We start from the raw sequence: 26,359 nt of genomic DNA on the forward strand, positions 1-26,359 counted from the left end.
GAGACAGAAAGCATTCTTAACCAAAAAACGAGCCAGGTAGCTAGTGTGTGATGATAGGTAAAACAATACTAAAGCCTGACCCCTAATTACATTTTTAAGGACATCCACAATACGACTTTGGCAAACATCATCTTTGAAAAAAGATGGAAAGAAAAAAATTATGGAGCAATGGGAGAAAGTCAGATGTTGAAATTACTCTTTGGTTTTTTTTTTATAAAGGGCCTGAAAGATATGAAGTATGAAACAGTGAACGTCATAATGAACTATCTTCCAACCTAACCTGCAATACCAAAAAGCTTATAGGTCTTGAATATAACTCTTTAAAACCAGCTACTCTTCTCAAACTTGTACAGTAATTAATTAATGTTTGTTGTGGAAAAGATAAATCCTAAAAGAACAGACTTACTGATTTTTATTTCAATAGGAGTGGTTGATGGTCTAATTAAAAGATACACCAGGATAATTGTTAATTGAATGTAACAAATAAAATCAAACCGCGTATGTGATTTTAAGAGGGAAAATGTAATTCCCTAGCATCTGAAGTAGCAAATATGTTGTTGGATTAGTGTGATCAATACCAAATACCACTGAGTTTTTGCTTTTGGATAAGGTCCCTGTTAAAAAGGGTGGAAGGGAGAATAAATAGAAATACTTATGAATACAATAGTAGTTACACAGACCACTGAAGAGTTAATATTGGCTTTGCAAAACTGGTGGCCCATGGAGGGCTCCTTCGGTGTCTTGACCCCAATGAAGGAAGAGCCTAGATGTCCTGGCTGTCCTCCCACTTCTGCCTCAGGAATTGCTTTCTGTGTGATGGAAATTGGACTGCTCAGGCTGAACCCTGTGTTGTGCTCCAGCCTGGGAAGTAGACTTTATGCAGTCTGCTGATGGCACCAAAGTGTGCTGGCCATTGAAACTGCAGCTGCTGCTATCTTGAGGCACTGGTTCAAGTGACATCTTTTAAATTCTGCAGATGCACACTGCTGGAAAATAGGAAAATATTTACACATATTCAGATTATACCAAAAGGAAAAAAGCCTTGAGAATTGTTATGAGTAAGCCAGCAAAGAAGTCTGATGAATGTGTTAGAAAAATTAAAAAATAAAAAGAAGCTTGTGAACAAATAAGGCAAACACTGAAAAAATATGTAGTCATATTGAACAATATACTTTTTGATCTTGCAAAGCACTTCAGTATGTGAAACTTTAATGAAAATACTGACACAGCGTGATACAGAGTTGGTGGCATGGGTTAATGCAGAGATGCTTTAGAGACAGGCAAGTGAAACCGAACTGGGTAGCTCAATTCGGTTACCTATCAGTGTTTTTCCAGTGAGATTTCACTAGGCAGCAGTAGTAGACTATGGGCCAGGTGGACTATAAATTGGATAGCAAATGTTTCCTCTTCCCTCTTTATACATTAGGTAGGTCTCGAAGAGCACGATGGATGGATAGAAATCTGAGTGCTGTCACTGTTATCAGAACAGGATATAGAGGAGATGGAAAGACCTGTGGCATCTTCACCATGCCATGCAGCTCGGCAGAGTTTCGTCTGCCCACTGAAGATGCCATCCATGGTTGTCAGTGCACACCCAAGCAGATCTCTCCGATCGTGGTGGGCAGGCTGAGCTCAGCTACAGGTGGAGCACTTACTTTGTGCTGGTGCTAAGTGGAACTGCTTATATAGGCAGCCCTTCCACCTCCTTAATGGCTTTTTGGAGTTAGGGCCTTAGAGTGGTTTGCCAGATTTTCCTTGCTTTATGCGAAGTATAATGATGTTAGCAAAAATTTAAAGAAGGGAAGTAGAAATTGGTAGAAGTAAAAGGAGGGGGCAAGTGTGAGAAGATATGGGAAGATGCATAATTAATGACACTGAGTTGGATCATTTTTACAGGTCTTTGTAAGCTTTTGTACCTACGCAAGATAAAATAATGGCAATCCATTCTTCTGACTCCAAATACAAGGATCTGTTGCAAGGTTTGAGAAGGACTCTTTTCCTTGTACATCCAGCATTATGTGGTGAGCTAGTGCATTTATTGTGTATGCAAAGCTAAGGATGCAGAACCTTCCTGCAGAGCCAACAGTTAGAAGCAGACATGCAGAACTAGTAGGTCAAACCTAAGTTGCTGCAATAAAATGGATGAGTTGCAACTGTCCTATCACAGGATGCACAGGGTGGTTGGCTATAGCTTGGATGAAGATTGCTTTAAATAAAATAGCTCTTATTTCAGAGTGTCTGCCTCCCTGATGCTGAAAGTGCAGCTTAAATGCTTCTGTTATTGAAGTGAACTCCAAAGAGATCTTTAAGCCTATGAAAGAACCAAATAAATTAGGAAAGTTTTCTTAAATTTATATCATAGAGGTCGACAAGATCAGATGTTTCTTTTGGAAAATTTTTAAGTAGCATCTTTTAACTACAGGATTTGAACACCACTCATGTAGATGAAGAATTCTTTTTAGAGTAGTTGCAAAGCAGTCAATGTGTACAATCCAGCCTTAGGGATACTAGTTTTTATTAGTTTTAAAAAATGAATAAAAAATGAATAAGATCTGCTTTTAAAGCTTCTCATGCTGCAGCTTTTAATGTCCTTGTGGAAGTCTGCATTCGTTCAAAAGAATCACAATTCCTTTCCTATGCATCATGAAAAAAGTGACGAGGATGAGGTGTTTCTGAGAATAGGGGGCTCTTCATCTAAGGTTAAATTGTGGTGTTTCTGCACACAGTTTTATCTCAGATTTAGCCTGGTCTTACCAACAAACACAGAGAAAGATCTACAAGAGGAACGTGGCACCAAGAGTAGTATAGTGTTTAACCATATGATTTTTTTTGGTAGCAAAATCTGAATTGTAACACCTTTGAAATTTAATAGTTAATAGATTGTAAGAAAAAGAGAAAAAAAGTAGATTCTAACTGCATAGTTAACATTAACTGCAGATCTTCTGGGATAATTCCTGAAAAAGAGAAAAAGAAGGTAAACGCCACATTTGAGCAATGAAATAAGAAAATTATTTTATAGAACTTTCTGTTGATAATGTACAAAAAGGTCATAAATAATTTTGCATAATAATGCCTAAAACTTTGTGGGACTTTTTATGAAAACTTTCATTTGCATTGTTTAATTCTTTAATGAGTTGCAGAAACACATAATTGTTTATGAAACACAGAAATGTATTTTGAATTACACTCAAAGAGCTGAAAAAGTATGATTAAGACTAATAGGCTGCTTTGTGGGTAGATAGGTATGGTTGAACTGATAGAAGCAACTTAGTTTTCTGCAGTAACAGTAAAAGAATAATAGATTGTATTGCTATTTATAGGTTTACCTAGAACATATTGCACATTGATCAAGAATCTATAATATTTTTATCATTTCTAGTATCTGGTAGTAAAAGGTCAGAGCAAAGCAGTGAATAGTTTTGTAGATGAGAAGCCTACTGGAGCCTACAAAAATCTAGAATACAGCTCAGTTTTTACTTCCCTGAGAGTACAGGAGAATATGAAAAGTTTTTCATGCAAATTGGTCGCATCTTGTGTCCATGTCTCAGATATATGGTAGAATTTAATTCAGTTGGTTCTGAGAATTCAATAATAAATATGTGATGTCAGGATTCAGAACAGATTGTATTTATTCCTTCTAACATCATACAACCTAACTGGACAGCGTGTCAAGCAGAAATGTCATATGGAGAAGACAGTTAATGATGCTTGAATTATTAGGGTTGAAGCTATTAAAAGCTGGGCTGCTCAGAAATTCCTCAGCTCCTCTACTATTGTTGTTCCAGCACACCAGATTGCCAAAATGGAAACTTTTGTAAGGAACAAACATAGTTTGGGATTATTTTATGGATATAGCTTGTTGGGATGAAATTTCTAACTGAAGTAAAGAAAAATAAATGATCAAAATTGAATTGAGAAGCTCCAGAGGGTGATCCCTGAAGCTGTGGTGGTTAGGCCAGTAATCTGTAATGAGAGGATGGCAGAGGCTCTACCACCATTTGAGTAAACAAAATCTCCTGGAAGGTGTAACCCTCTTTTAGAATTAGAAAAATTAAGGAAAAAACCTCCCTTGGAAGGTCTTCAGTTCGTACCAGTAGAGCAGGGAAGTTTTTGAAGTGTCAGAGGATGGGGGACCCACTTGGGGCCTAGCGAGGAGTTACAGGTGCATTTCAGCAAGTTCAAAGGCAGTCAGTTACTGGCTGGAATGAACATCACTTGTCCCATGATATCTTTGTTTACATCGATATGACTGGACCTGATGACTGTTACAGCAAAACTTCTGCTCTGTTTTGAAAAAATGTAATTTGGTTTGCTTTCATCTGCAATAACTTCAGATATAATACAGCAATTTTAATATATTTTTACAGGTATTCTCATGAAACTTTTGTATTTACAACACAGGTGTTGGACAAGAACATCATCAGTAGCTGTCATCCTGAATTACTAAAGTAATGTTTCCCATCAGCATTGTAGGCTGTTGAGCCTGCTCCTTTAGTGAAATCAGATTTCGCCTCCTTGCTCAGCAAAAAGGTTTTTTGCACATCGCAGAAACTGTCTTGATCTCCATGGGGCTTTTAGCTGTTACGACCATTGAAGGTTTCCCAGGAGCCCAGCCACCAGGATGCATTCAATTCTTGGGCTTCTCTGAGTTAACACTACTACCATTTGTACGTTCCACTATAGAAGAGAGATTGTGTTCATTTTATAAATCATCGTGTTCTGTGCTGTCTCAGAAGCCTTTCCCAGTACCCAGCTTGCATTACTCAAGAAAAGGAGTTTATTTCACACCCACTACCCCTATCCATTACTGTGTCTGAGAGTATTTAATCGATTTCATATTTGTATATGACATCTAATGCTCTTCATAATTTTCATTTTTGCAACCTTGCTAAAAACCTTACGGACTAATAAGAAGTAAAGGAATCTGCTCATCTGCTGTTGTATAGATTAGAATTTTAAACGTTGCAATAAAATTCTACCTGTGGTGCAGACAAACTCCACTGAAGACAATAGTAGCCAGGCAAATATTGAATATATGAAAATATAAATAATGCAAAACTATTTTAGGTCACCTTTTTGGCTGAGATGGCATAGTTGTTGTCCTATTATTCATCCTATTTTGTTTCAGTGTTGCAAGGTTACACATCTCTCCCAGTAAACAATGACAAATGCAAAGTGACATTTATACAACACAGCCTCTGTCTGTCATGTGGATGGATTCCTCTCTCAGCTTTTGCATTGCTTGTTTTGGAGAGGTTTTTTTTTACTTCAAGCAAGATTTTGCCCTCCCCCCCCTTCCCTGGTGGTCCTGTAAGTCCAACTTCTAGAGAGCCAAATGCACAGAGTACCTGTTTAAATTCTTACAGGATTTTCATTTTATGCAGAGCAGCAGGAGGAATGTTGTGCCTTTTCTGGTGCAGAGCTAGATTTCCCACCAGAACCATATGTCTGCAAAGCGGACCTTCTCTCTCCCTCAGTGGATCCCAAGATCCCAAGAAATGAGCAAGAAATGTGGCAACTGCCTTCTTTCAGCTACAGGCAAGTATAGCAGGACATTTTTGTGACAACTACAGCACTAAAGACTGCACTTCACTTCCAGTCCAGTAACCAAAGCTGCCTGGAGACTTTCAGCTGAGACATTGATACACAGTGTTGCTTTCTTTCTCACCAGTAGCACCCTCCAGGCATATGTATGACCTCCAGGCAGTTGCAGAAATGGCTCAATTCACTGTTGTCTTATAAAGGTATTTTTGAACCTTACCAAAGAAAGAACCAAGTGGAAATGCCAGAGGCATTTGCTTAGAGGACTACAGGGTTTCTCTGCTGACCAAATGCTGTTTTCAGTGCAGCTTATCAGCCAGTGCTAACCATTCTTTGCCTTAGATAACCCTTTAGTTGAAGAGTTGCAAGCACCTCTCTTTGGTTATCACTAAAACTCGGCCCTTACCAGAATGTTAGATGTAAATGCTGGACTTCACTGAAGCCTGAACCCTGCAGTTTTGCAGTCACTGTGTATTGCACCAGTGTGAACCCTCAGTCTTAGCACTTGCGAGCGGTAGGAGAGGCATGGTCTTGATCCAAACTTCATAGCCTCACCCTCATTGAATACTTTGGGCAACACCAGCTTTTTCCCTCCGGCTGCCATGGCTATGTCTGCTGTGGTTTACCATAATGTAAAATTCTCTGTGGTAACTTTAAGTTAGTCAGCTTTGGTCTGGTGGTTCTGATGGTAACAGCAGACAGCTCAGGGTGGGCTGCATCAGTGAAGGGAAGGACAGAGGATTGTGATTAGACTGCTAAAGGCATCTCAGCTGGTATAGTGTATGCTAAGTATACTGATACATAATGTCGGTAAACCACAGCAGGATCTGAAGGAGAAAAAAGGCAAAGTCAGGTCTAGTATTACGATGTGTACAGTATAATTGGTTAATACAGACCTAGCATCTTTATTTATTGTTATTTATATTCCTGTAGCACTTCAAGACTCTAACACCTGATCCTATTGATACCAATATTGTATAAAGACAGTAGAAATATATTCTCCAAATTCCTGAACAGTTTACCATCTCCATATAGCAAAGAGAGTGGGGAACAATGAGGCATTATGTAGGATCAAAACAAGTGATCTTGGCATGCCAGAATCTTAAGTACCTTCCCTGGTTTTGCTAGGTTTTGTAGTAAGTAATATCCTAAAAAGGAAGGGGAGGAATTTGAAAGAAAACTACGTATTAGATTTGTATGTGTTTCCAGAGAGCTTTTCCTAAGTCAAGAGATGATGCAAAGGATTTTGTATGAAAGAGCTTATTAGAGCTCAAATCTATTGCTTCCATACTGATGAGATGGAAGAGCTTGGAGTCATAAAATATTGCAACTGAGGGAGAATGTTCTATATGTGATGCTGTAGAGAAGGGATTAGACGGACACAGAGCAGAGTAACATGGTAAAAATGACAGGCAAAGAAAATAATCGTTGTAGCAATTCCTGATACAGCTAAGAAAGAAATAATTTGCTTTGTTAAAGCAGATGAAGCTTGCAATAATTCAGAACTAAGTGCCAAGAGAAGAGGCTGTGTGGACAGATAAGGAAAGTTGCAGTTTATGACGCCTAAGGGTGAAGTGAAAGTTAACACCAGGTAATAGTTATTTTGTTCTGAAAGGTGTGTTTAAGCATTTTGTTCAGTGGTTAATTTTAAAGTATAATTGAAAATACACTTAATTTCACCTTTCTTCTCCTGCTGTTTTCAGATAACATGGGCTTGATGTTAAAAAGCCAATGCCTGTTGACATTTTATTTTTTCCCTCAACTTAGTCCATTCTTCCATTCATTTTTCTAAGGAACATCAGTCATCATTTAGGCTTGTGTAACTGAGAAAATAATTAACCTACTAGCGTTTAACAAGTACCTAAGTATATATGTGAGTCAAATACCCACATACGCTTACTTCTATCAGGGCAACTTACTTTGGATTGTAGGCATCAAAGGGAGTACCAAAGGAGGGCTTTCATTAACTGTTGCTTACCTGCATGAGCATTTGAACTTAAGGCATCGTTCTTTGTCCTGAACAGGAGCAGCATGTTTAGAATTAAAGAGATGAAGAATGTCCTAAAGTTGTTTGCAGATACATCAAAATGTTTTCATACAGGACAGCAGCTAAACAGCTTGACGGTCAAGGCAAGTTCTGTCCAGTGTAAATGGCTGTAAACCTTATGCTTCAAGATTGTACTGCTCACAAATGCAAGTTTTACATCACCATCAGAGATTTGTTGTCACTGTGCAGTCTAGTGTTTGTTCCTTTGCCCAGCTGAAAGACTGAGGATGTGTCATATGTTTGTTTTCAGACTTCTTGCTTTTACTGAAGACTAATAAGCACCATTTCATATCAAGCAAGAAATACTGTACATTCAGGATGAGGTTCATGTGCTTCATCTCCAGATCCTTGCAAATAGAAAATAGGCATTGCTCAGCTTATCGGCAGAGTCCTGGTCTTGTCGTTTTAGCGAAGCCCGTTTTTAAATCTGTGATCTTTAAGGGCTTCTCCTGGTTTAGTAGATAAGTTTGTTCAGCCTCTACATGCTTTCTGGAAAATAGAAAAATTCAGGTAGATCAGATTTTAAAACTGGTGGTTGCTGGCAAACCCTTGATCATAGAGTACTTGAAAGAAATCAAATTAATGCATGGTTAATTCTGTTGTTACCTGTTTCCATTAAATGGAGCAGATGAGCAATATAGTCAGATTTTAACTTTGGCTTGCCCACGTTGCTTACACTGTATGTGGGGTAATAATTTGTGTCCAGGTTTTTTAACAGTTGTGTCTAAATTGTCAACACAGCTTCTAAGTGTTTAATGCTTCATTTCATGTGAGCACATACAAAACTTTTCTGCATAGAAAAAGAATTCTGCAATTTTGAGAAACAGTGAAAGCTGAATTGTCTGTTTTTCAAATTTGCCTGAAATCACTGAAAATCTGAATAGTCAGCATGGCATGAATTGATTAAATTTTTTGGCCATTTTTTCCCTTTCTTGTGAAATAGTCTTAAGTAAGTCAGACCTTTTAGTTCTGTTGTACATAGTTATGAACATTTAGTAGCTAGCACAAACTGATGCTTTTTAATTCTTTGGAATCTGACACTTGCTTTTTCATCTTTTACTTTAGCCACACCTTGAATGGACTGTTCAATGGGGTAGAAGTTGGTGGCTTTCAGATATATATATCACTAGCTAAAGTTGCAGTGGACTGATGAGGGAACATTATGAATATTCATTCTTTCATTCTCTTTTTCCTCAAATTTTGACATACTGGAAGTCCTAAGTGCCCTTAAAATCAGGCTGCTTGCCAAGCCAAAATACACTACAATAACTCTGTAAAGCAAGAGTCGGACAGGGGACTGAGTGAGGAGTGCGAATTCCAAATAGAACTAATTACTGCCTTGATACTTGAAAATATATACATTCCTGCCTTTTTCATTTCCTTTGTATGATATATAATTCCCCTGAAAGTTAAGCAAGAGCTTGAAGCAGTGATTTAGTTTATTATTTACTTCAAAACAGTATAAAAAGAATGATGTTGGAAATTATAAAATGCCATAATCAAATATAAGACTTTTTAGAATCTTATGCTCAAAAGAGCCCTTCTTGCAGTTGAAATAATTATCATGGTGCTTTTATTTAGCCTAAGTCATTTTAATAGAAAAGTAGCTGCTGCATTATGTAGTATTGATGTAAGAAAAAAACCTGAACATATGAGCATGAATTCGTTGAATTCATGTTCCTGATTTTCAAGTGAATCAGGATATTAAAAAACATGGCAAGTATGATGCTTACAATGCTACCATTTTAAAGTAACTGTATTACCTCTATTTAATGTCTGCAGTTTGGAATAATTTTCACTTTATTCGTATATTTAAGGATGCTGAGATCTTTAGGGGAGCCACATAATAGTGCAGAGCACTGTAACATAAAATATTAATTAGCATCATGTACTTTAAGTGGAATTTCAATCTTATTTCTGTAAGCTGTTGGTTGTTTAAAGAATGAGTGTAATTTGTTTTCTTTCAAGGTACTGCAAAACGTAAACATGCAGATAATATAATACTTCCTTCTTTTGCAGAAATGCTAAAAGAGCTCATTTTGATATCCTGAGATCCCATCATATCCCACAAAGCCAAGAGGGGTGACCTGAATCTAGAATACCTTGCCGTTGCAGTAAGCTGTTCTGGAGATAAGGAAGATAGCAGTGCATGTACACAATAGAGGAGGTTGTCATAGCTTGCTGGTGACTATATTCTGCTGCTGCAGGCAGTGTCTTTCATGTGAGATATAACGCTACTTTTTTAACAGCGTTTGGCCCTTATAACTGCTATGCCACTCTGAAAAAGCATGAGAGGTAATTGCAAACGCTGGAATAATTTCAACTCAAACCAAATTCCTTTTGTCTGTCACCATTCGTCTAGCTGGTTTTTGGGGGGCTGGGAAGGGGGATTAATATTTCTCTCCCCTTGTAGCTTGGCATAAACAGCTGGTTTGTGCCACTTTGCCAGTGGTGTCTGTATTAATAATCTCATTCCGTTTTAGAATTCTTGTTGTAAGCAGGCAGAACTCTAGTTCTGTCGTTATATCAACATCTGGCCCCGGTTATCCTGACACACTGGGCCAAAAGATGTCTTGCTTTTCTCTTCATGTTCTTGCTATTGTATGGGGTAATTTATTTATTTATTTGCCCATAGAGAAGTCTTCCATATATTAGCACTTCCCTCCTGCCCTCCTTCACGGGAAGGAGACCAAAGGAGAGCTGTCTATTTTCTGGGGAGGTAGAGCATATGGTAGAGTATCTCCTGCCTAGTCCTCTTCTCAGAAGGCTCGGTGCATTTCTGAAGTGCTCAGCCTTAAGCTGCGTTGGCTGTCTTCTTCCTTTTTAACTCTTAGTGGGATCTGGAGAAGCAAGGAACTTACAGCCCCATTTTGACTCATCTCATGGAGAGAGCAAGACTTCAGGTAAATTACCATGAACTTCTATTGACACGGTTGGAAAACAGAGGGAGAGGGAACAGCAAAGCTAGAAAGCTTAGTATTGAGGACAGGAGAGAAGCAGGAAATGCAGCAAAATTATAAGGGACTCATTCAAGGGAGTCGGGAGCTGTTGGGCATAGAAGCTTTGCTAGGTAAGAACTAATTGCAGAGAATTAAGTGTTTGTGAGGGAGCAGATGGATTTCTTGGGACAATCTACCAGGGGAAGGGAGAATTAATTAACTGGAGACTTACACAAAATTCATTGGGTGCCTCAGTAAGTAAGCAGAGAAAGCACGTTCATTTTTTTGAGGACACTATGTGAATAAGGGTTTCCAATGAGTTCATTTATTTTGCAGTCTCTGTGTGTTTATTAATGGAATTTGTATTTTGCAAGCTAGATTCAGAGATTTCTTCTGGATTTTCTGGAGAGAGTAAGGCAGTTATAGAGGTCGGGAATGGAGAGAGAGTAAATTAATGGGAGAAATACAGAGAGAGTGGAAGAAAGCTCTGTGAATGAAAATGTGGTAAGCTTCAATGTGCAACAAGAGATTGCTTTATACTGGAGAGTAACTGACACAGGTGCAATAACAACTAGATTGGGGTGAACCTGCAAGTTAAACCCAGCCTTGTATATTTAATGTGATTTTTTGTACCTTTTTAAAAAGAACCTGTAAAGATCTGTTTTAAAAAAAAAGACTAAGGCAGCAGAATTTATTAATAGTGTAAAGTCAATAATACCTCTAGATGTGTCTCATTACCTGGCTCATTTTAGCCTCCTTTCCCTTCCTTTCCTCCCCCCCAAAAAAACATGTAAATGTGATGCTGATAAAGGCACTGTCATTTCAAAGGGACAGGCACCTACTGGCTTTGGCCTGTTGTGAACATGTGTGTCCGTGTATATACATGCATATGCATACATACACACAGCACAAATTAGAAAATTCATATTTTCTCCATCCAAGTTTTGAAGAAATGGTCTTCTGTATGTGTGCTATTTTAAATGGTAATAAGATAAACAGAAATACTATAGGAAAAGATCATTGAAGGACTCAGAGAACAACAGGGAAGTATACTAAAGTGATTAAATACTAAATTTGTGATTATTTTTACGCCCTACAGAAAATTCTAAGAAACTTCAGGGTTTTTGTATGCTAAATACTAATCTAATCTTACTTCCTCTTTAGCGATTGCTGTAACCTTGAGACAATTGTTAAGAACAGGGTATTCTGCATTTATTTACTAATATTCTGGGGTTTAAAAGTTGTTTTGATCACCCCCTTTGTTTATGCACTAGAAATGGGATGTGTTCAAATTTTCAACCCCTGCAGGAAAAAAAGCAGAACTTTTAAGTGATGCTGCTCACTAATTATTTTGATGCCTTGACAATTTACCAGCCTGTAATTACTGACTTTTCCTATTACTCTGTACTGAAATAGCTGTAGCATGTTCACTATATTTACCAGGGATGAATCACCTGATGCCTGCCATACTTCTACAGCAAAGGAGAAGCTTCCACTAAAACTCTGCAAAACGCAGTAGTAACATCTTGGGGGTTTGTTTTATTGTTTTCAGGGTGCTGGGTGCACTGCACTGGTGGTAGCTGTGGTGGCAAGGAAGTTAGAACTTACCAAAGCTGAAAAACATGTGCATAATTTCATGATGGACACCCAGCTAACTAAAAGAGTAAGTCACACTTTATATTCACAACTGAAAAGGAAATGTGCGTTAATTTATTTCTGCATTTGTTTTAAATGGTCTCCTGCTCTGTTCTCCTACTGAACTTTTTCACGGGTGTGATTTTGCAAGGAGGAGGAATTGAATGCCTTGAGTCTTTCACTGAATTGAGGGCAACTGCGAGTTCTCATCAGATTTTGAGGATTTTAATATTTTTCTATAGAGGGTCCTTGCAGCTGGGAGATAATTGCTATAACCAACAGTTAAATGCTGTGAAACTAAAGACTATTATATTAAACTAAAAAACTTCCATGCAGCATATGAGTAAAATATACAAATTTTTTATAGCTAAAATAGGTTAAATGACTGATATATACAAGAATTTCAAGCTATGAAGGACGTTCTTAAGAAAAAGACATATTCATAGGTTGTGAGTGAGACAAGCTTTCCAATTGCTTCATGTACTAAACACAGGGTTCACTTAGCGGCACACAGAACTGAAGTGCCTTGAAAGATGTTTGTCGATAATATTTTTAGAAGAGATTATTTTAAAACCACCTCCAGAAATCATTAGCATTCATAAAAAAAAAAAAATTCCTTATGAAATATAGTTTAATTTGCAATATCATCTTGAAAAATGAAAGAATGCAGCAAACAAGGCAATAGAAGTCTTTTATTGAAATAAAACAGGTCCGTGTTGAGGGAACAAGAAAGTGAGTAGGAGCTACATAGTCCTCTCAACTTGTTTAATCTTTGTTATTGAGAAGAGCCAATACAGAGAAGAAGGTCCTTACACTCACAACAGGAACTCAGGAGTTCAACACCAGGAACTCCTGAGTTGATCAACAACAGGAACACAACAGGAGCTTGTCCTTACTGATGGATGGACAGGGGTGTCGATGCCTGAGCTGGAAGCCACGGCTCTGCTCCGGGCGGGAAGGCGGTTGGCTGCCTCAGCACAGCTCCATGCAGCCGTGCAGTGCTGTGCTGCCACAGGTCCTCTGCTGCAGAGAGCCATGTCGTGTCTCTACACGCTGTGCTTCCAGGACACGTCGGCACACCGCTCTGGTTGTGCTGGCTCCCTCGTTTCTGTGCTGGTCGGCACTAACAGCCTGTCTCTCCCCTAAGCAGTCACTGTGGGGAAGGACTAAGGATGAGTGGGAAGGCAGTTCTTAGATAGGTATAAAGGGTGTCTGACTTGAGGTGTCTGTCTGAGCTTGTTGATTTACACTCCTATTATGGTCAGTTACGGTCGTCTTGATACTAGACCACAGACAACAATTTGTCCCTTCCTAGCACAGTCACTTCTCTAGCGTAATCTGACAGCTGAGCTCAAAATGTCTTTCAGGAGGGAAAAAGATTTTGTAAAGATTAGCCAGATTTTGAGTCTGGTGTTCATTTGTGCCTTTTAAAGCTCATTTTATTCAGCTATCCTTCATATAAATCTAAATATCAGCCTAATCTGTTTCCAAGTGGTGCTTTGGTAGCTTCAAACTCATGAAACTCAAAGCACATGAAAAGCAACCAAGCAAACAAATCTGAGAAGCACATCAGGTCACAAATCGGTTACGCAGATACTAGAGAGGTTTCCTCACAGCCTGAAGATAGCCATACCTTGTTGAAATGGAAGGACTAGGTAGAGATTGTGAGGAATACTCTAAAAGGTGATTGTGCTTCCACTGAAGTCAGGACCAAGGTTCCCCAACACTTCTACAGGTACAAGGTGGGGACTGCTTGCTGGGAAGAGCTACTGCCTGGCATTCCTGCAATGCCTTTACCTAGACATTGACTTAGCTCTGATGCTTCAGTGACTGACATATAAAGTTAGAGGGAGAGAAAATAAAGATTAATAATAAGGACAGTTTTCCTTTGCAAGTACACTAGTCATTCTGTCATTAATCAACATTGCATTAAAATTCTTTGTCTGTTGTTTTCAAGCATTCTTGAAAATTTTGGAGGGCCTAAGAAGGAACTGTAGGTACTCTTACCTTTAACATTTTATGGAAAGCACATGTAAAAAAAAAATTTTCAAAGCACTTACAAAATAGAATACTGGCCACATTAATTAACAAGATATTTTTTCATCTTCTCAGAGAATGGTAAAAAGAAACAAGAATAAAAAAGTAAAGAAAAGAAGAAAAAAAGTATGTTCAAACAGCTCTGGAAATTTAAAAGACTGTGAAATTGCTAAGAGAATTAAGAGGTACTAACCATAGAACAAGAAAGAGAGAAATGTTATGATCCTATTAAATACATTTAGTTAATTACCATACAGATAATGCATTAGTATTTCCTCACTGTAATTTATATTGCCATAAACACCAAATGGTGCTAACTCTTTAAAGAGGGACAAATTATTCCCCAATGCAAAGAGAGCTGGTCCCAATATCACGTTTATAAGTGACACAGAAATTGCTCAGCAGTCCAGTTGGTCCAGTTATTGCTTTCTGCCCTCAGTGCTGCAGCTTCTTGGTGTACCCACTTCCCACAGTTAGGCAGGGTCTTAAGTACTTTAGAAAGAGTTTATACCAGAAAAGAGAAAACATGACGTAATGCTACTTTTGTCAGCCTGGTGTTTTTCTTTTATTAAACAGGTGAAAAATGCAGCGGCCAATGTACTCAGGGAAACATGGTTAATTTATAAAAACACAAAGCTGGTTAAAAAGATAGACCATGCAAAAGTAAGGAAACATCAACGCAAGTTCTTGCAAGCTATTCATCAGTAAGTACTATTTTGCTTTGGTTTTCCTCTCCAGGTGTTTTCTCTCTTAGTTTCCCTTTCCCTCAGAGTCACTCTTAGTCCCCATGTCCCATCTTGCCCTCTCCCTTCTCTCCCCTGCCCGCTCTCTCTCTCCCCTTCATAGAACATTGCTCTTGAGGATGATTTTTCTCCAAGAGTAACACAAAGATAAGGTTTTACTGTATTACCTGTTTGCAAAAAAATAAAAAAGTATGCTGGTTGCATATGTCCAATATGGGGTAAATCAAACTTGTTTATATTTTTTTTAGAAGTTTCCCACACTTCTTGAATTGTCTAAGACTCTTTTTGTCTTTTGCCACTGAGACTATCCTTTGTTGTTACATATTTGCTTACAGGTAGTAAGATACAAGCTACAATAGACTGAAGAAAATGAAAAAAGTTTAATTTGTAGTAGATGTTTTAATAATTTAAAATCAGAATGATGCGATAGAAGGGAGCCTATGACTATGTATGTAGTGTTTAATGAAAAGAATATGCATCAAGCATCATTGTACAGCCCAACAGCAGTTAGTTGCCTCTCTCCACCGTATATGCTCAGTGCATAAAATCAAATGTTGGTGTGTCAGCTATGACCCCTGGCATCCGTTCCAGAAAACGGGAGTATATGCCAACAGTCATTGTGTGACCTTTCAGCACCTCTGGCATGACTCAGATGAGTTCTTCCCCTCTACTGAAATCTTAAGGGGTAGAAAACAAGCCTGAGAACTGTAACCAGTGGTAGGATTAAGCTGAATTATGGTATTGCCAGACTATAAGTAATTATCTAAAATTCATAATACTTATTTGTCATAAAGCACATCAAAACCAGCAGAACTGCACAAAGATTTGGTTCTTCCTTGGACTACATGGGAGAAAAAAAGAGACTTTTGTGCCTAGGAACCACAGATTCTTCTTGAGGAATGGTCAGGACCTATGCTACTATTTGTCTTGCTGTATTCGATAGCAAGACAAATCCAGCTTGAGGCAGCCATTTGTACAGCCTATGAAATTAGTTTCCATGAGATACTGGGGAGATGTAGATAAATTAAATAAGTTTAATTTCAAACTGATGTTTTGATAACTTTTGAGTGTGGGTCTGTGTCTGAGCCAACCTGTGAGGAGATGTGACGGAAGCATCCATCATGAAAAGAACACCTATATGTCATCATGCAGGAAAGACAGGAAGGAAAGGCCAGGTTATTATATTTCCTATTAGTAAATTTAGGCTAACAGTCATTGTTTCTCTGTTTCATAGTAATGTTTTAAAGCAATGGGTAGCTAAGCTTAAAGTGTGAAGTATTCTATAAACCTTGATTACTATATTATATTTAGCAAACTTTCAGGATTAAATGTTACTGTGCTATTGCAGAAATACTTGAAGGAATAAAAAGACTAAAAAAGTCAAGGCATTTTTATGTGGATATAAAAAGTATATTTTCCCAGTTTGATCATCCTGGTTAGCTTAAAGGATTGGGAGGCAGAGGGGAGTAGCAGGGGTTCTGGGATAGAGGATGGCATGTCCTGTGCATCCTTTGCTGGACTTGAATCCTTGATTGCAAAGGTTATTCCCTAACATTTTAACTTTGCTGTTTATTTTGTCTGTGTGTGTGTGTGTGTGTGTCTGTGTGTGTGTGCACACTTTAGAGAAGAATCTAAAAAGCACAGCAGGCTTGATCTGCAGCTTTATATATCATTCAAGCCCAGAAGAGCTTCACAGGATGTAAAGTGTTGTTCTGCATCTGCCTTAAAAATTCATTAATCAGGTGGGGTAAAGAAGGTAGAAGGTGGCAGCAGTAATTTTTTCCTAGCTGTGCCAGCCAAACTTTGAACAGCTGTGTTAATAATGCATTTCCCTCTGTCCTTTAGTGCTTTGCATCCCATTCCCAAAATTGTTGTATTTAAGCCAAAAAAAAAAAAAAAAAAGGATCATTTTCTCAATATGCTGAAGAATGTGCCATGGCTGAAAACATTGCTCTAGTAGTTTGCTTTCTTCCAGCTGTAGCAGAGTAGATGGGTGCAAATTATTTTTTCTCCCTTTGCGTCTTTGAACTTTTCTTAAGTGACTCATGGTAGTATATGGCTCTTTTCCATCTTTCTGGATTCTTAGGTTTTTATTGGTCCCCCTCCTTCACCTTTCCAACCATTTCACTGGAGACAGAAATAAAAGGAGTGAAGTTTCAGGGCCAGTTTTATACAAGAAACAGAGCAGATCATGATAAGAGTCTGTCTGAAACTCACGGTCGCAGCTCTAAAACTGCCTACAGCTGGTCTGGGTCTTTTTTGCTTCTCGTGCACACTAAATAACATGAAGGTGAAATCATCACTCTAAATGATACTATTAAAAGGCATTTTATGTATTGTATGAATAAGAAAATCTACAGATGATAGTTAATGGGAAGGTTTGAAGCTATTGCAGGTTCCTTCGTGATGAATGCACGTGAGTTAGACTCCACCTCAGGCAGTTATGATTGAAAGAAGTAGCAACTCCCCAGGACTTCCCACCTGCTGAATTGAGCCCATTGTGCTCATTTGGTTGTTTCAGTATATTTTACAGTTTGTTTTCTTTTGTTTTGTCTTTTTATTTCAACAAAATGAAAATAGAGCTCGGAAGTAAGTTGTATAAGCTGTTCCTTTCTAAATTTGCAGAATTTACCACTGTCTGCATGCAAAAAATAGAGTCTTTATTTGTGAACCTCAGTGGTCTGATTGCTGCCATGGAAACGCGATCCAGAATCATGATCTTTTGCTGTGATAAGTGAAGTTCATAAAATCAAGATGTTTCATGTTTTCTCTTAATGAATTTAGGAACAAAAGTCTGACAGTTTTCTTTAAATTCGGCTGCTGCAGCTAAAGACTTGCCATTACCTAGAGATACATCACAGTCTGTGATAGGTATTGGGTTGGTTACCACGAGGAATTATCATGCTGGTTTCAGTTGGTACTTGTACTGCTACAATAACAATGGATGTCTTGGAATTTTAAAATTAAATACTAACTGGCAAACAGATGAGTCAATGAATCTTAAGAAAAGCAGAAAACACATATTCTTCAAATTATTTGAGAGATGCTCACCAAAACACTAAGGTTATCATTCTCCAGTCAAATCATTACATGCTTACCTTTGAGTAATTATTCTGTTCTGAGACGGTAATGATATAACTCCATACCTTGGAGACTCCTCCATATTTTTTGCTTTAGAATAGCTCCAGCTCATAGCCTCTGAAAGCACCATTCATACAGTGTGCATTTATGTTGTGCTCTGAAGGAAGCCTCCAGGGGAAGAAGAGTGTATGGCATTTCAGTAACAAGCTGCTGGAATGTCAATTTTATGGGAACAATTGATTTCTACCTTAACAGAGTTATTTCCACGTGTTTTATATTTCACTCCTCACAACTTATTTTCTCATGGTGGTTAGCCTAGATATGAAAGGAAATGCTCAGTAACTAAAGTTATGAACAGAAACTTCCTGATTTTGGAATATCTCCAAGAAGGCTTTCTTTAAACTAGCTTTCTAAGTAACACCATCACCGAGAAATAGGCAGAGTATGCATTAGCAACCCACCTGCCACAAAATGCTGCCAAATTTATTTTCATTTGACAGCTAACCAAATGGTTAGCTTGGTTGGCCCTTGACATACTAGTTGGCTGCATGGTATCTTATCACACATTGTTTATAAATTGGTATGTTGTTTTTGAAAAATGCTATTTCCTGCTTAGAACAGCCACTCGAAAAGTCATTGAAAGTCAAGTATTTTTCGTTTGGGAAATGTTGAACAAATGACTCTTACTTAAGGGAGAAATGGCTTATTTGTGAAAAAGCACATCTACAAACCACTCCTCTAGTAGTTAATCTGAAAAACATGGACTTTGTTTCAGGGAACACATAAGGAAGGTCATGTATATATCTTTCAAAGAATGTGCATAACTACTAATAATGCAGATAGGTAGACATCAAAGAGAAAAATATACTTTTGCTGCTTCTTTCATAGTTTTTCAATGCTGTAGTTTATATAGCTCATTGAAAAGGAATGTCTAATGTAAGTTTAAAATGTAATCATATTTAGATTCACAAATTATGTAAGAAAATAAAATGTATTGGCAAGTATGTTGGTTATTTAGCTGCTGGTCAGATGGAAGTTCTGTTTAAAGTAATGAGAAACTCACTTATCACTGTATTTCCATCAGGTTCAAACACCTGCTAACCCAATCCATTTCCGACAGAACAGGGCTAATACCTGTATCTAGTCATGTAGGCATGGGAAGATTCTTATTGCTACAACATTAATGACAAAAAACAGTTGTTCTATGTTTCTTCCTATATCTACTTGTCACGATACTGAGGCTTTGAGGAATGTTTTGGCTTTCTTTCATATAGTCTGGATAAATTGTTATCTCCCTTTTTGAATTCAACTTTGACCATGGCAAATGGTATTCTCAAGGACATCACATTTCCTTGCTGTTTCCTTTTTTGCGGTGTTGAAGAAGCATGCTTCTCATTGTAGCAGGCACATGACCAGTTCTGACTTTACACAAAGTACTCAAGGCATTGTCCATGCAGTTATTTGCTCTTGTAAGTTTTGTGCATGCTTTTTAGAAATCCTACTACGACCACATGCACAAAAAAATCTGACTTAAAATTTCCACTTTTTAGATTAAGAAGTGTAAAAATGGAACAAAGGAAACTGAATGATCAAGCCAACACTTTGGTGGACCTGGCAAAGGTTAGTAGGCAATTACTGTTGTTTTAACATTCATCCTTTGAAAATGAAGAGTTTGGAAGTGAAAATGTTATGCATTATACATGCAAATATTGTTAACAAGTTTGTTATTTGTAGAAAATGAAAATATATGTGTGTTTTGTGGTAACACCTACTGAATGAACCATCTTGTTTATGGCTCTGACCAAAGTTTGAATGCACCGTATTTTTTTTCTTTTGTACATTTGAAAAAGATTTCACAGTTGAGAGGCTGATCCTGAGAGCTCCTGAAGTGACTGCAGTGGTCATGGTAAATGCTGAACTGTGAGTGGGCCGTAGTAGTGTAGTGCTGCATAATAAAAAGATTTCCTGTCCGGTGATAGTGACTGTGCCGTGAGGGACTATAGTACACAGGCTCTCACACAGACTGGAATAAGAGGTTCTGGTTTTCTATTCCTGTTGTCTTACGCAGCAGTGACTTTGGACAATTAAATTTAGGTCTGCATTTGTTTTAAGTTTTTATAATGAGTAATAGCTGCCTACTTTACTAATATGTCTTAAGGCTTTATTAATCTTTTTTAAGCCATTTGAGATGAGGTAGAAGCTATTCAGTTGCAAACTGCTTGTCTATTGTTGCTGGGATTTTTCATTAATATAAAATAATAACTAGAGACTTAGAGGGCTGAGCTCATAGCACTCTAGGTTTCACATTAGACCTCAGTATTTAATAGTTACTTTGATCTTAATTTGAGGCTACATTAGAGGCATTAATGAGCTTTTCCTAAGGGTTTCCTGTACACCTCTTTATGTACCTCAAAACCCTCCTCAATTTAAAGTGCATCAAAGCAAAGATTAAATTATTCAGTGCTCATTCCCCTTTTGCTTTAGAGAACCATCTGACAACTTCGGTTGTTGAAAATACATTTCAGTCTCATGCTTCTGGCAACTGATAAGGACTTTTCAGATACTATTTAATGTAGACTACTTTGCTTTCAAGGGTTATGCTAGCAGCTTGAAACGGGGCAGAAAAATGGGTTATCGACACTCATCTGATACTGAAGTGCTTTACACTTCAGGCAGTCAGTCATTCAATTAATTTTCATTCCCTTTGGATGGTTTATAAACTTCAACCAATTTGTCCACTGAATTCCATCCAGTTTTGACTCTAGGTTAAGTCTAATCTGAAGTCTCAGTCTATCAGAGGGAGAAATTCAGTCATTATTTTTAACCAGTTCCAAGTCTCTATGAAATAACAGATTTCAGATTACATTTTTCCTGACCACTGTGGCATTTTAAAGTACACCCTATAAACTTGCTGTAACCAAACACTGTTTTGTAGAGGGTAGATAGATTGGGGAACGCAGAAGTAGAGAAGCATGCAATTGAGTTTTTACTCCTTGCACTACATTTCAAAAACAATCCACCCGACTACTCTTACTACAGCCAGCTCAAGAAAACCTGGTCAGTTTAAGGAGAATGCAAATGAACAACAACATTTGTGTTCTGCTTAGAAGAATGAGAATGCTTAAAACCACAGGAAATACAGAAGAGTCAAGGATGGATCATGGCTTTGGAGCCTTCGGTCTCGTGGTGGCTTACACAACTGACTGTTCACAAAGCTTAGCATGGTGCATTTCTAAGCACCTGAACTTCCAAAAAAGGTCTGGTCTTTTGTCTAATTCATTTAGACCTTGACATCTAAAATGCTACTCAAAATACATTAAATTTATGCTCAAAAAATTTAGTAGAAAGTTTATTCTGAATCTACAAGTAAAATTATTTCACCAGATTAGATATTGTTATAATATTCATATCCTTCTTTTTTTTTGTGACGTGCAAAAGCATTTACAAACCCTTGTAGAGTTGTGCTGCTTGTTACAACATTCATAAGGTCTCTCTAAACCTTTGTTTACATCCTTCTACTTTCAGACTCAAAACATCATGTATGACATGATTTCTGACTTAAACGAAAGAAGCGAAGATTTTGAGAAGAGAATTGTTACTCTGGAAACTAAACTGGAAACTTTAATTGGCAGCATTCAGGCTCTCCCTGGACTGATTAGCCAGACAATCAGCCAGCAACAGAGGGATTTCCTCGAGGCTCAGATACAAAATTATGATAAGCATGTGGCCTACAGTGCTGAACGATCACGATCTTTGTCAAGAAGAAGGAGATCATCCTCCACAGCACCACCAACCTCATCAGAGAGTAGCTAGAAGAGAATAAGTTAACCACAAAATAAAGACTTTTTGCCATCATATGGTCAATATTTTAGCTTTTATTGTAAAGCCCTATGGTTCTAACCAGTGTTATCTGGGTTCTGATGTCAGAATCCTGGAAACCTGAACAGGTTTTAGGCCAAAACGAGTGAAAAACTCTTCTTTTTTTCCCCCCTCCTCCTCTCAGATGCACAGTGAATGCACCTATTATTGCTATATTAGATTGTTCCTCCTGTAATTTCACTAACTTTTTATTCATGCACTTCAAACAAACTTTACTACTACAGTATATAATATAATAAAAAGGTTAATTTCTGCACATAATTGCTTGGTTACTTGGACTTAACAACTAAAAAAAAGCGCACAATCAAAAGGCCTAATCCTAATTATAAACTGTTAAGAAACAAAATTGAAGCTTAATAATTATCTCTCAGTATGAAAACTAATTCTCTAAACTTTGCTTGCAGTGGAGGGGGAAAAAAATCAATATTTATCTAACAGTGTGCTGTATATGTATAGTCATTTTAAAAGGTCACTGACAGCTTCGATTTCTGAAGTGATTAATTTAAAATATAGTTTATCTTAGAAAATAAATTATGAAGTATGCTATGGGTTTTTTAAATCTTCTTAGGGCTTTTGTTTAACATGCATTTGTACACACACACATAGATAATATATATACATATATACTTATGTATATAAAATTATTTATGCAATGCCCATGGCAAAGATCTTTTAAACTGACTATTTGTAAAGCTACTGGCATGCAAAAAGCACAGGCAAAGTCCTGTTCATTTATTCAGAGTCTCATAATTATGCCAGGTAAGTATGTCCAGACAGAAGCATCACTTTCAAGCTGGAAGTCTCCCATTAATGCTATTTGGGTTTTGAAAGTGTTAGGTTGCTATTTTCTACACTCCCATTTTGTGTTTAATGTTTCTGGAGTGAATGACTGACACAGAGCTTTATAGTATACACAATTGCGTGATGGCAGCACAATGTTCTGTATACGTTACGTTTGGGTAATCCCCATGGTTTCTGCTATGCAGTCAAGCTTAGCAAGACACTTTTAGCAATATTTCCAAAAAGCATTGTAAAAAAACCCTGCTGTAGACTAGAGTCACGGCAGTGGGGTATCTGTGGTACTTTACTTTCATGCACAAATAATAAGGTCTCCTGCTTTCTTAAAAAAAAAAACACAAAGCATAGTGTACACTTCTCTGAAAAAGTTCTGGCTGACTTTTCTCCTGGTTTATATTGCAGAGTAGCTGAACTAGGCAAGCTTAAATGCTCAGCACATGTAACTTGCATTCACAATTCCTAATTATAAACAGGAAATTATTTTACTTTATGAAATATTTTATAGTACTTGATATTTATTAAATACACCTGTCCTGTGTCGTCCCCCCCCAGTTTACAGACAAGGGTGACACTATAGCTAAATATAACAAGTAGGGATGCTGGCTGTTTCTGAGGAATACTACGTCTGCCTAGAAGTAACTAACATGCACGCTGAAGGAAATGCTGATTTCTCCATGAGACATTGTGAGTTCTGGTCAGTAGCAAGGAAGATAGTAATGCAGAAAGTCATGAGCCATGCTGGACAAGGCAGAAGAGCTGTTCTCCCCAGCACCTGAAACTCCCCAAACCAAATGTATAATCTGAAAAACAGCAGGCACTTTAGGCCTATTTAAAATAAAGGGTCTGCCTTTTTTGGGGGTACAAAATATATAGCTGATGAATATAGGTTACATCCAGAGGCATTGCTTGTTTATGAAAAGGTCAAGAGTTTCTCCAACACTTTTTATGTCCTTGAGAAAGATGATGACTTTGCAGTATTTTTCCCCCTAGATGAGCAGCACAGTTGCATGCCTTTGGAGTGCCTTGTTTACAGACCGTGGTATTTTGTGACTAGAGATAATAAGCAGTATGCACAGTATTTGCAGTTCTGCTTTTCTTTTCATGAAGTTCGTTTCCAAAGGAAAAGATGGATATTATATAGTGCTAATACTGTGCTAGCCCAGTCCTAAACTAGATGAGATTTTGAGTGGTCATGAGGCCACCCACTTTACACTGTTGGCAGGACTAGAAGTAGTGATTAGTAATATTGGAATTTAATAGTCAAGTTCCAGAATTCTTTTTTTTAATATTTTTGTTTGTCCATTGTCCCATTTTTTGTGTTTAATTTAGAATATTTTTCCTGTCATTGAATGTGAAATACACTTGCTGTAGCTTGAATACATTCCTTTTTGTCCTGTCAGTTTGAACTAGCTCTTTCATTGTTTACATCATCTTTTTGATATTTGTAAGACCCATTTTTTTTCTCCTCTGGATTTATAACTGGGTTTTTAAAGAACTGTAGCTCCACGTTGAAAATTCTTGCCAATCTGTCAGAGTTAAGTTTGAATTAAGATCTAGCTATAAGTATTGGGCTGGTTTATTCTGATGTGAAAGAGCAACTGTCATCTTTGACCTCTCAATTTCTTTTATACAGTAGGACTCAGTAGCCTTAACCTACTAAATTCTTGCAGCAGCTTTATGCAAGCAGGGCTGTGAGATGTACCAGGACTATCCCTATTAGTAGGTTTCTGTAACAACCTGACAAATTCTTCTGGATTCCTTTCTTTGTTCTTAAAGCAAACAACAAGTGATGACACCATGGAATACTCCAGTTCAATTTCTTCATTTACTCTAAAGCTCACTACAAATATTTTATCTGCATTTTTGGTACTGATGATTCTTTTCTTCTAATGCTTGGTTTTGAAAAGCACTTAAGCGCAACATGTGAATCCATTCTAAGAAAAGACAGATATAAACTTACATTCAGGAGAGCACAAAGCAGTATGGGTTTGATTTTCTTACTCCTGATACAAAACTCCTTTTAATCATTCCTTGTTTGAGTTTTCTAGTACCACGAATTCCATTACTGATTTTTTGTTTCCAAAATTTAAGCTCCTTCACCGTGTTCAGCGTATGAGCTCACCAAAAGGAAAAAGTAGCATTATGACAGATCTCTGAAACTGCTTGTGTAGTTGAATGTAGATTTTTGTTTGAAAGATTGTTTACAAACGACAAGGAATCTTTCTCAAAGCATATGGCATATTTACCATGTTACAGTTGAACAGCTTCAGGCACCTCTTGCTTTAGTCTCACCAATAGGAAAATTCAGCTTTCAGTTGCTATTGAACTTCTCCTTTTCACTGCATTCGAGACACAGATTCCATTTATCTCAGTTACTCGTTGCTAATCCCTGCATTCTTAATGACACTTAGCAAAGATATCTTGCCTGTAAGGACTGAAATGTAAGATCACAAACAGGCCTATTCACCATGCTTAAAAGTAAGTACATTGATTTAAATAGTATTGTTTAGTTACATTTCAGTTTTTGCAGGATCAGAATAATATATGCACAGATATTATACTTGCAAATGCTCTGCAGTTCTTAATTCTGTAAATCATTATCTAATGTAAGCCTGCAGATCTTCCCAGACAGACTTGTGCGACCCAGTCTTTCTTTACCTCCTGCTGCTCAATAAAGGCGGATCTGATATGGAAAGAGCTTCGCTATCTAAAAGTTAAGCATCCAGCTTAGGAGCTCTGAATGCCTTCTGGAAGTCCATACCTTTCCTTGTGAGCTATTTAAAAGCTGTGGCTCCCCAGACTGGGTCTGAATCACTGTTACCGTTAGAGGTCAAAGATAGGTGATAGGCATACTGTTTTCCTGCCGCTCAGTTTGTAAGTCTCTTTCCATGTCAGATCACATGTGGACATTCAAACTGATACATCGCACACTAAAAGCATATCTAAGCATAAAAGAATAAATGTTTTAAATATGAGTGTCTAATATTCAGAATAAAACCTATTACCCATATCAGTACTACAAATGGAAATTGTCTGAAAGCTCTTTTCCCCTAACTAAAAGTTATGAAAAATTCTTAGTAAGTTTTATCTACGGAAGGAAGATTTTCTGATTAGTAAGTATGTTCTCTCTACCTGCCAAATTTTTTATTGTTCATATTGTTTCTTTCTTTAAAAGAAAGTCCTTAAAGTCCTTTTGCCTTTTTAGTCCACCCCTCTCAAAATAATTATTAAGTGGTGAGAAGCAGCCAAATAAAGAGAGGAAGGGAGGAAAGAGCTAACACTGCTGTGTCTCACTTTCAGAAACCTACCCCCGCATCAGCATATCTATGTGCTCAGGTAGAAAAAGTCACAAATTTCCTCCACCAGCACTCCTGGCTACCTAGATACAAGCCAGCTGTAGCCCGGTAAGAGCACTGCCATGTCAGAACAGTTGCGAGGCGGAGCTTACACACATTCAGAGCCAACCATTTATGTATGTGGAACTTTATGTGTAATAACATTAACCTACATCCGTCAATCAGGGCTTATAAATCTGATCCTATACCTGATGGCACAAGTGCAGAGAAGACTGAGCTGTAATGTCTGTTAGCCTTTTTTCTCCAAACCCTGTAAGGAGTATCTGTAAGGATCTTTGCCCTCTCCATGACTGAGAGAATAAA

The 26,359-nt window shown here is 37.6% G+C and overlaps 1 protein-coding gene across 2 annotated transcripts in view; it reads left to right on the forward strand.

The window, feature by feature from the left end:
* The window catches only part of KCNN2 (potassium calcium-activated channel subfamily N member 2), a 76,187-nt gene extending 54,075 nt beyond the window's left edge, over positions 1-22,112 (forward strand). For both annotated transcript variants that reach the window (XM_075488253.1, XM_075488255.1), the window contains 4 exons: positions 12,080-12,190; positions 14,776-14,903; positions 19,574-19,643; positions 21,549-22,112. In XM_075488253.1, the coding sequence (XP_075344368.1) occupies positions 12,080-12,190; positions 14,776-14,903; positions 19,574-19,643; positions 21,549-21,836 (597 nt within the window). In that variant the 3' untranslated portion in view covers positions 21,837-22,112. The remainder of the gene's footprint in view (positions 1-12,079; positions 12,191-14,775; positions 14,904-19,573; positions 19,644-21,548) is intronic.
* The last annotated feature ends 4,247 nt before the right edge of the window (positions 22,113-26,359 follow it).

The sequence above is a fragment of the Mycteria americana genome, chromosome Z, assembly GCF_035582795.1.
Source record: "Mycteria americana isolate JAX WOST 10 ecotype Jacksonville Zoo and Gardens chromosome Z, USCA_MyAme_1.0, whole genome shotgun sequence".
Taxonomy (NCBI): Eukaryota; Metazoa; Chordata; class Aves; order Ciconiiformes; family Ciconiidae; genus Mycteria; species Mycteria americana.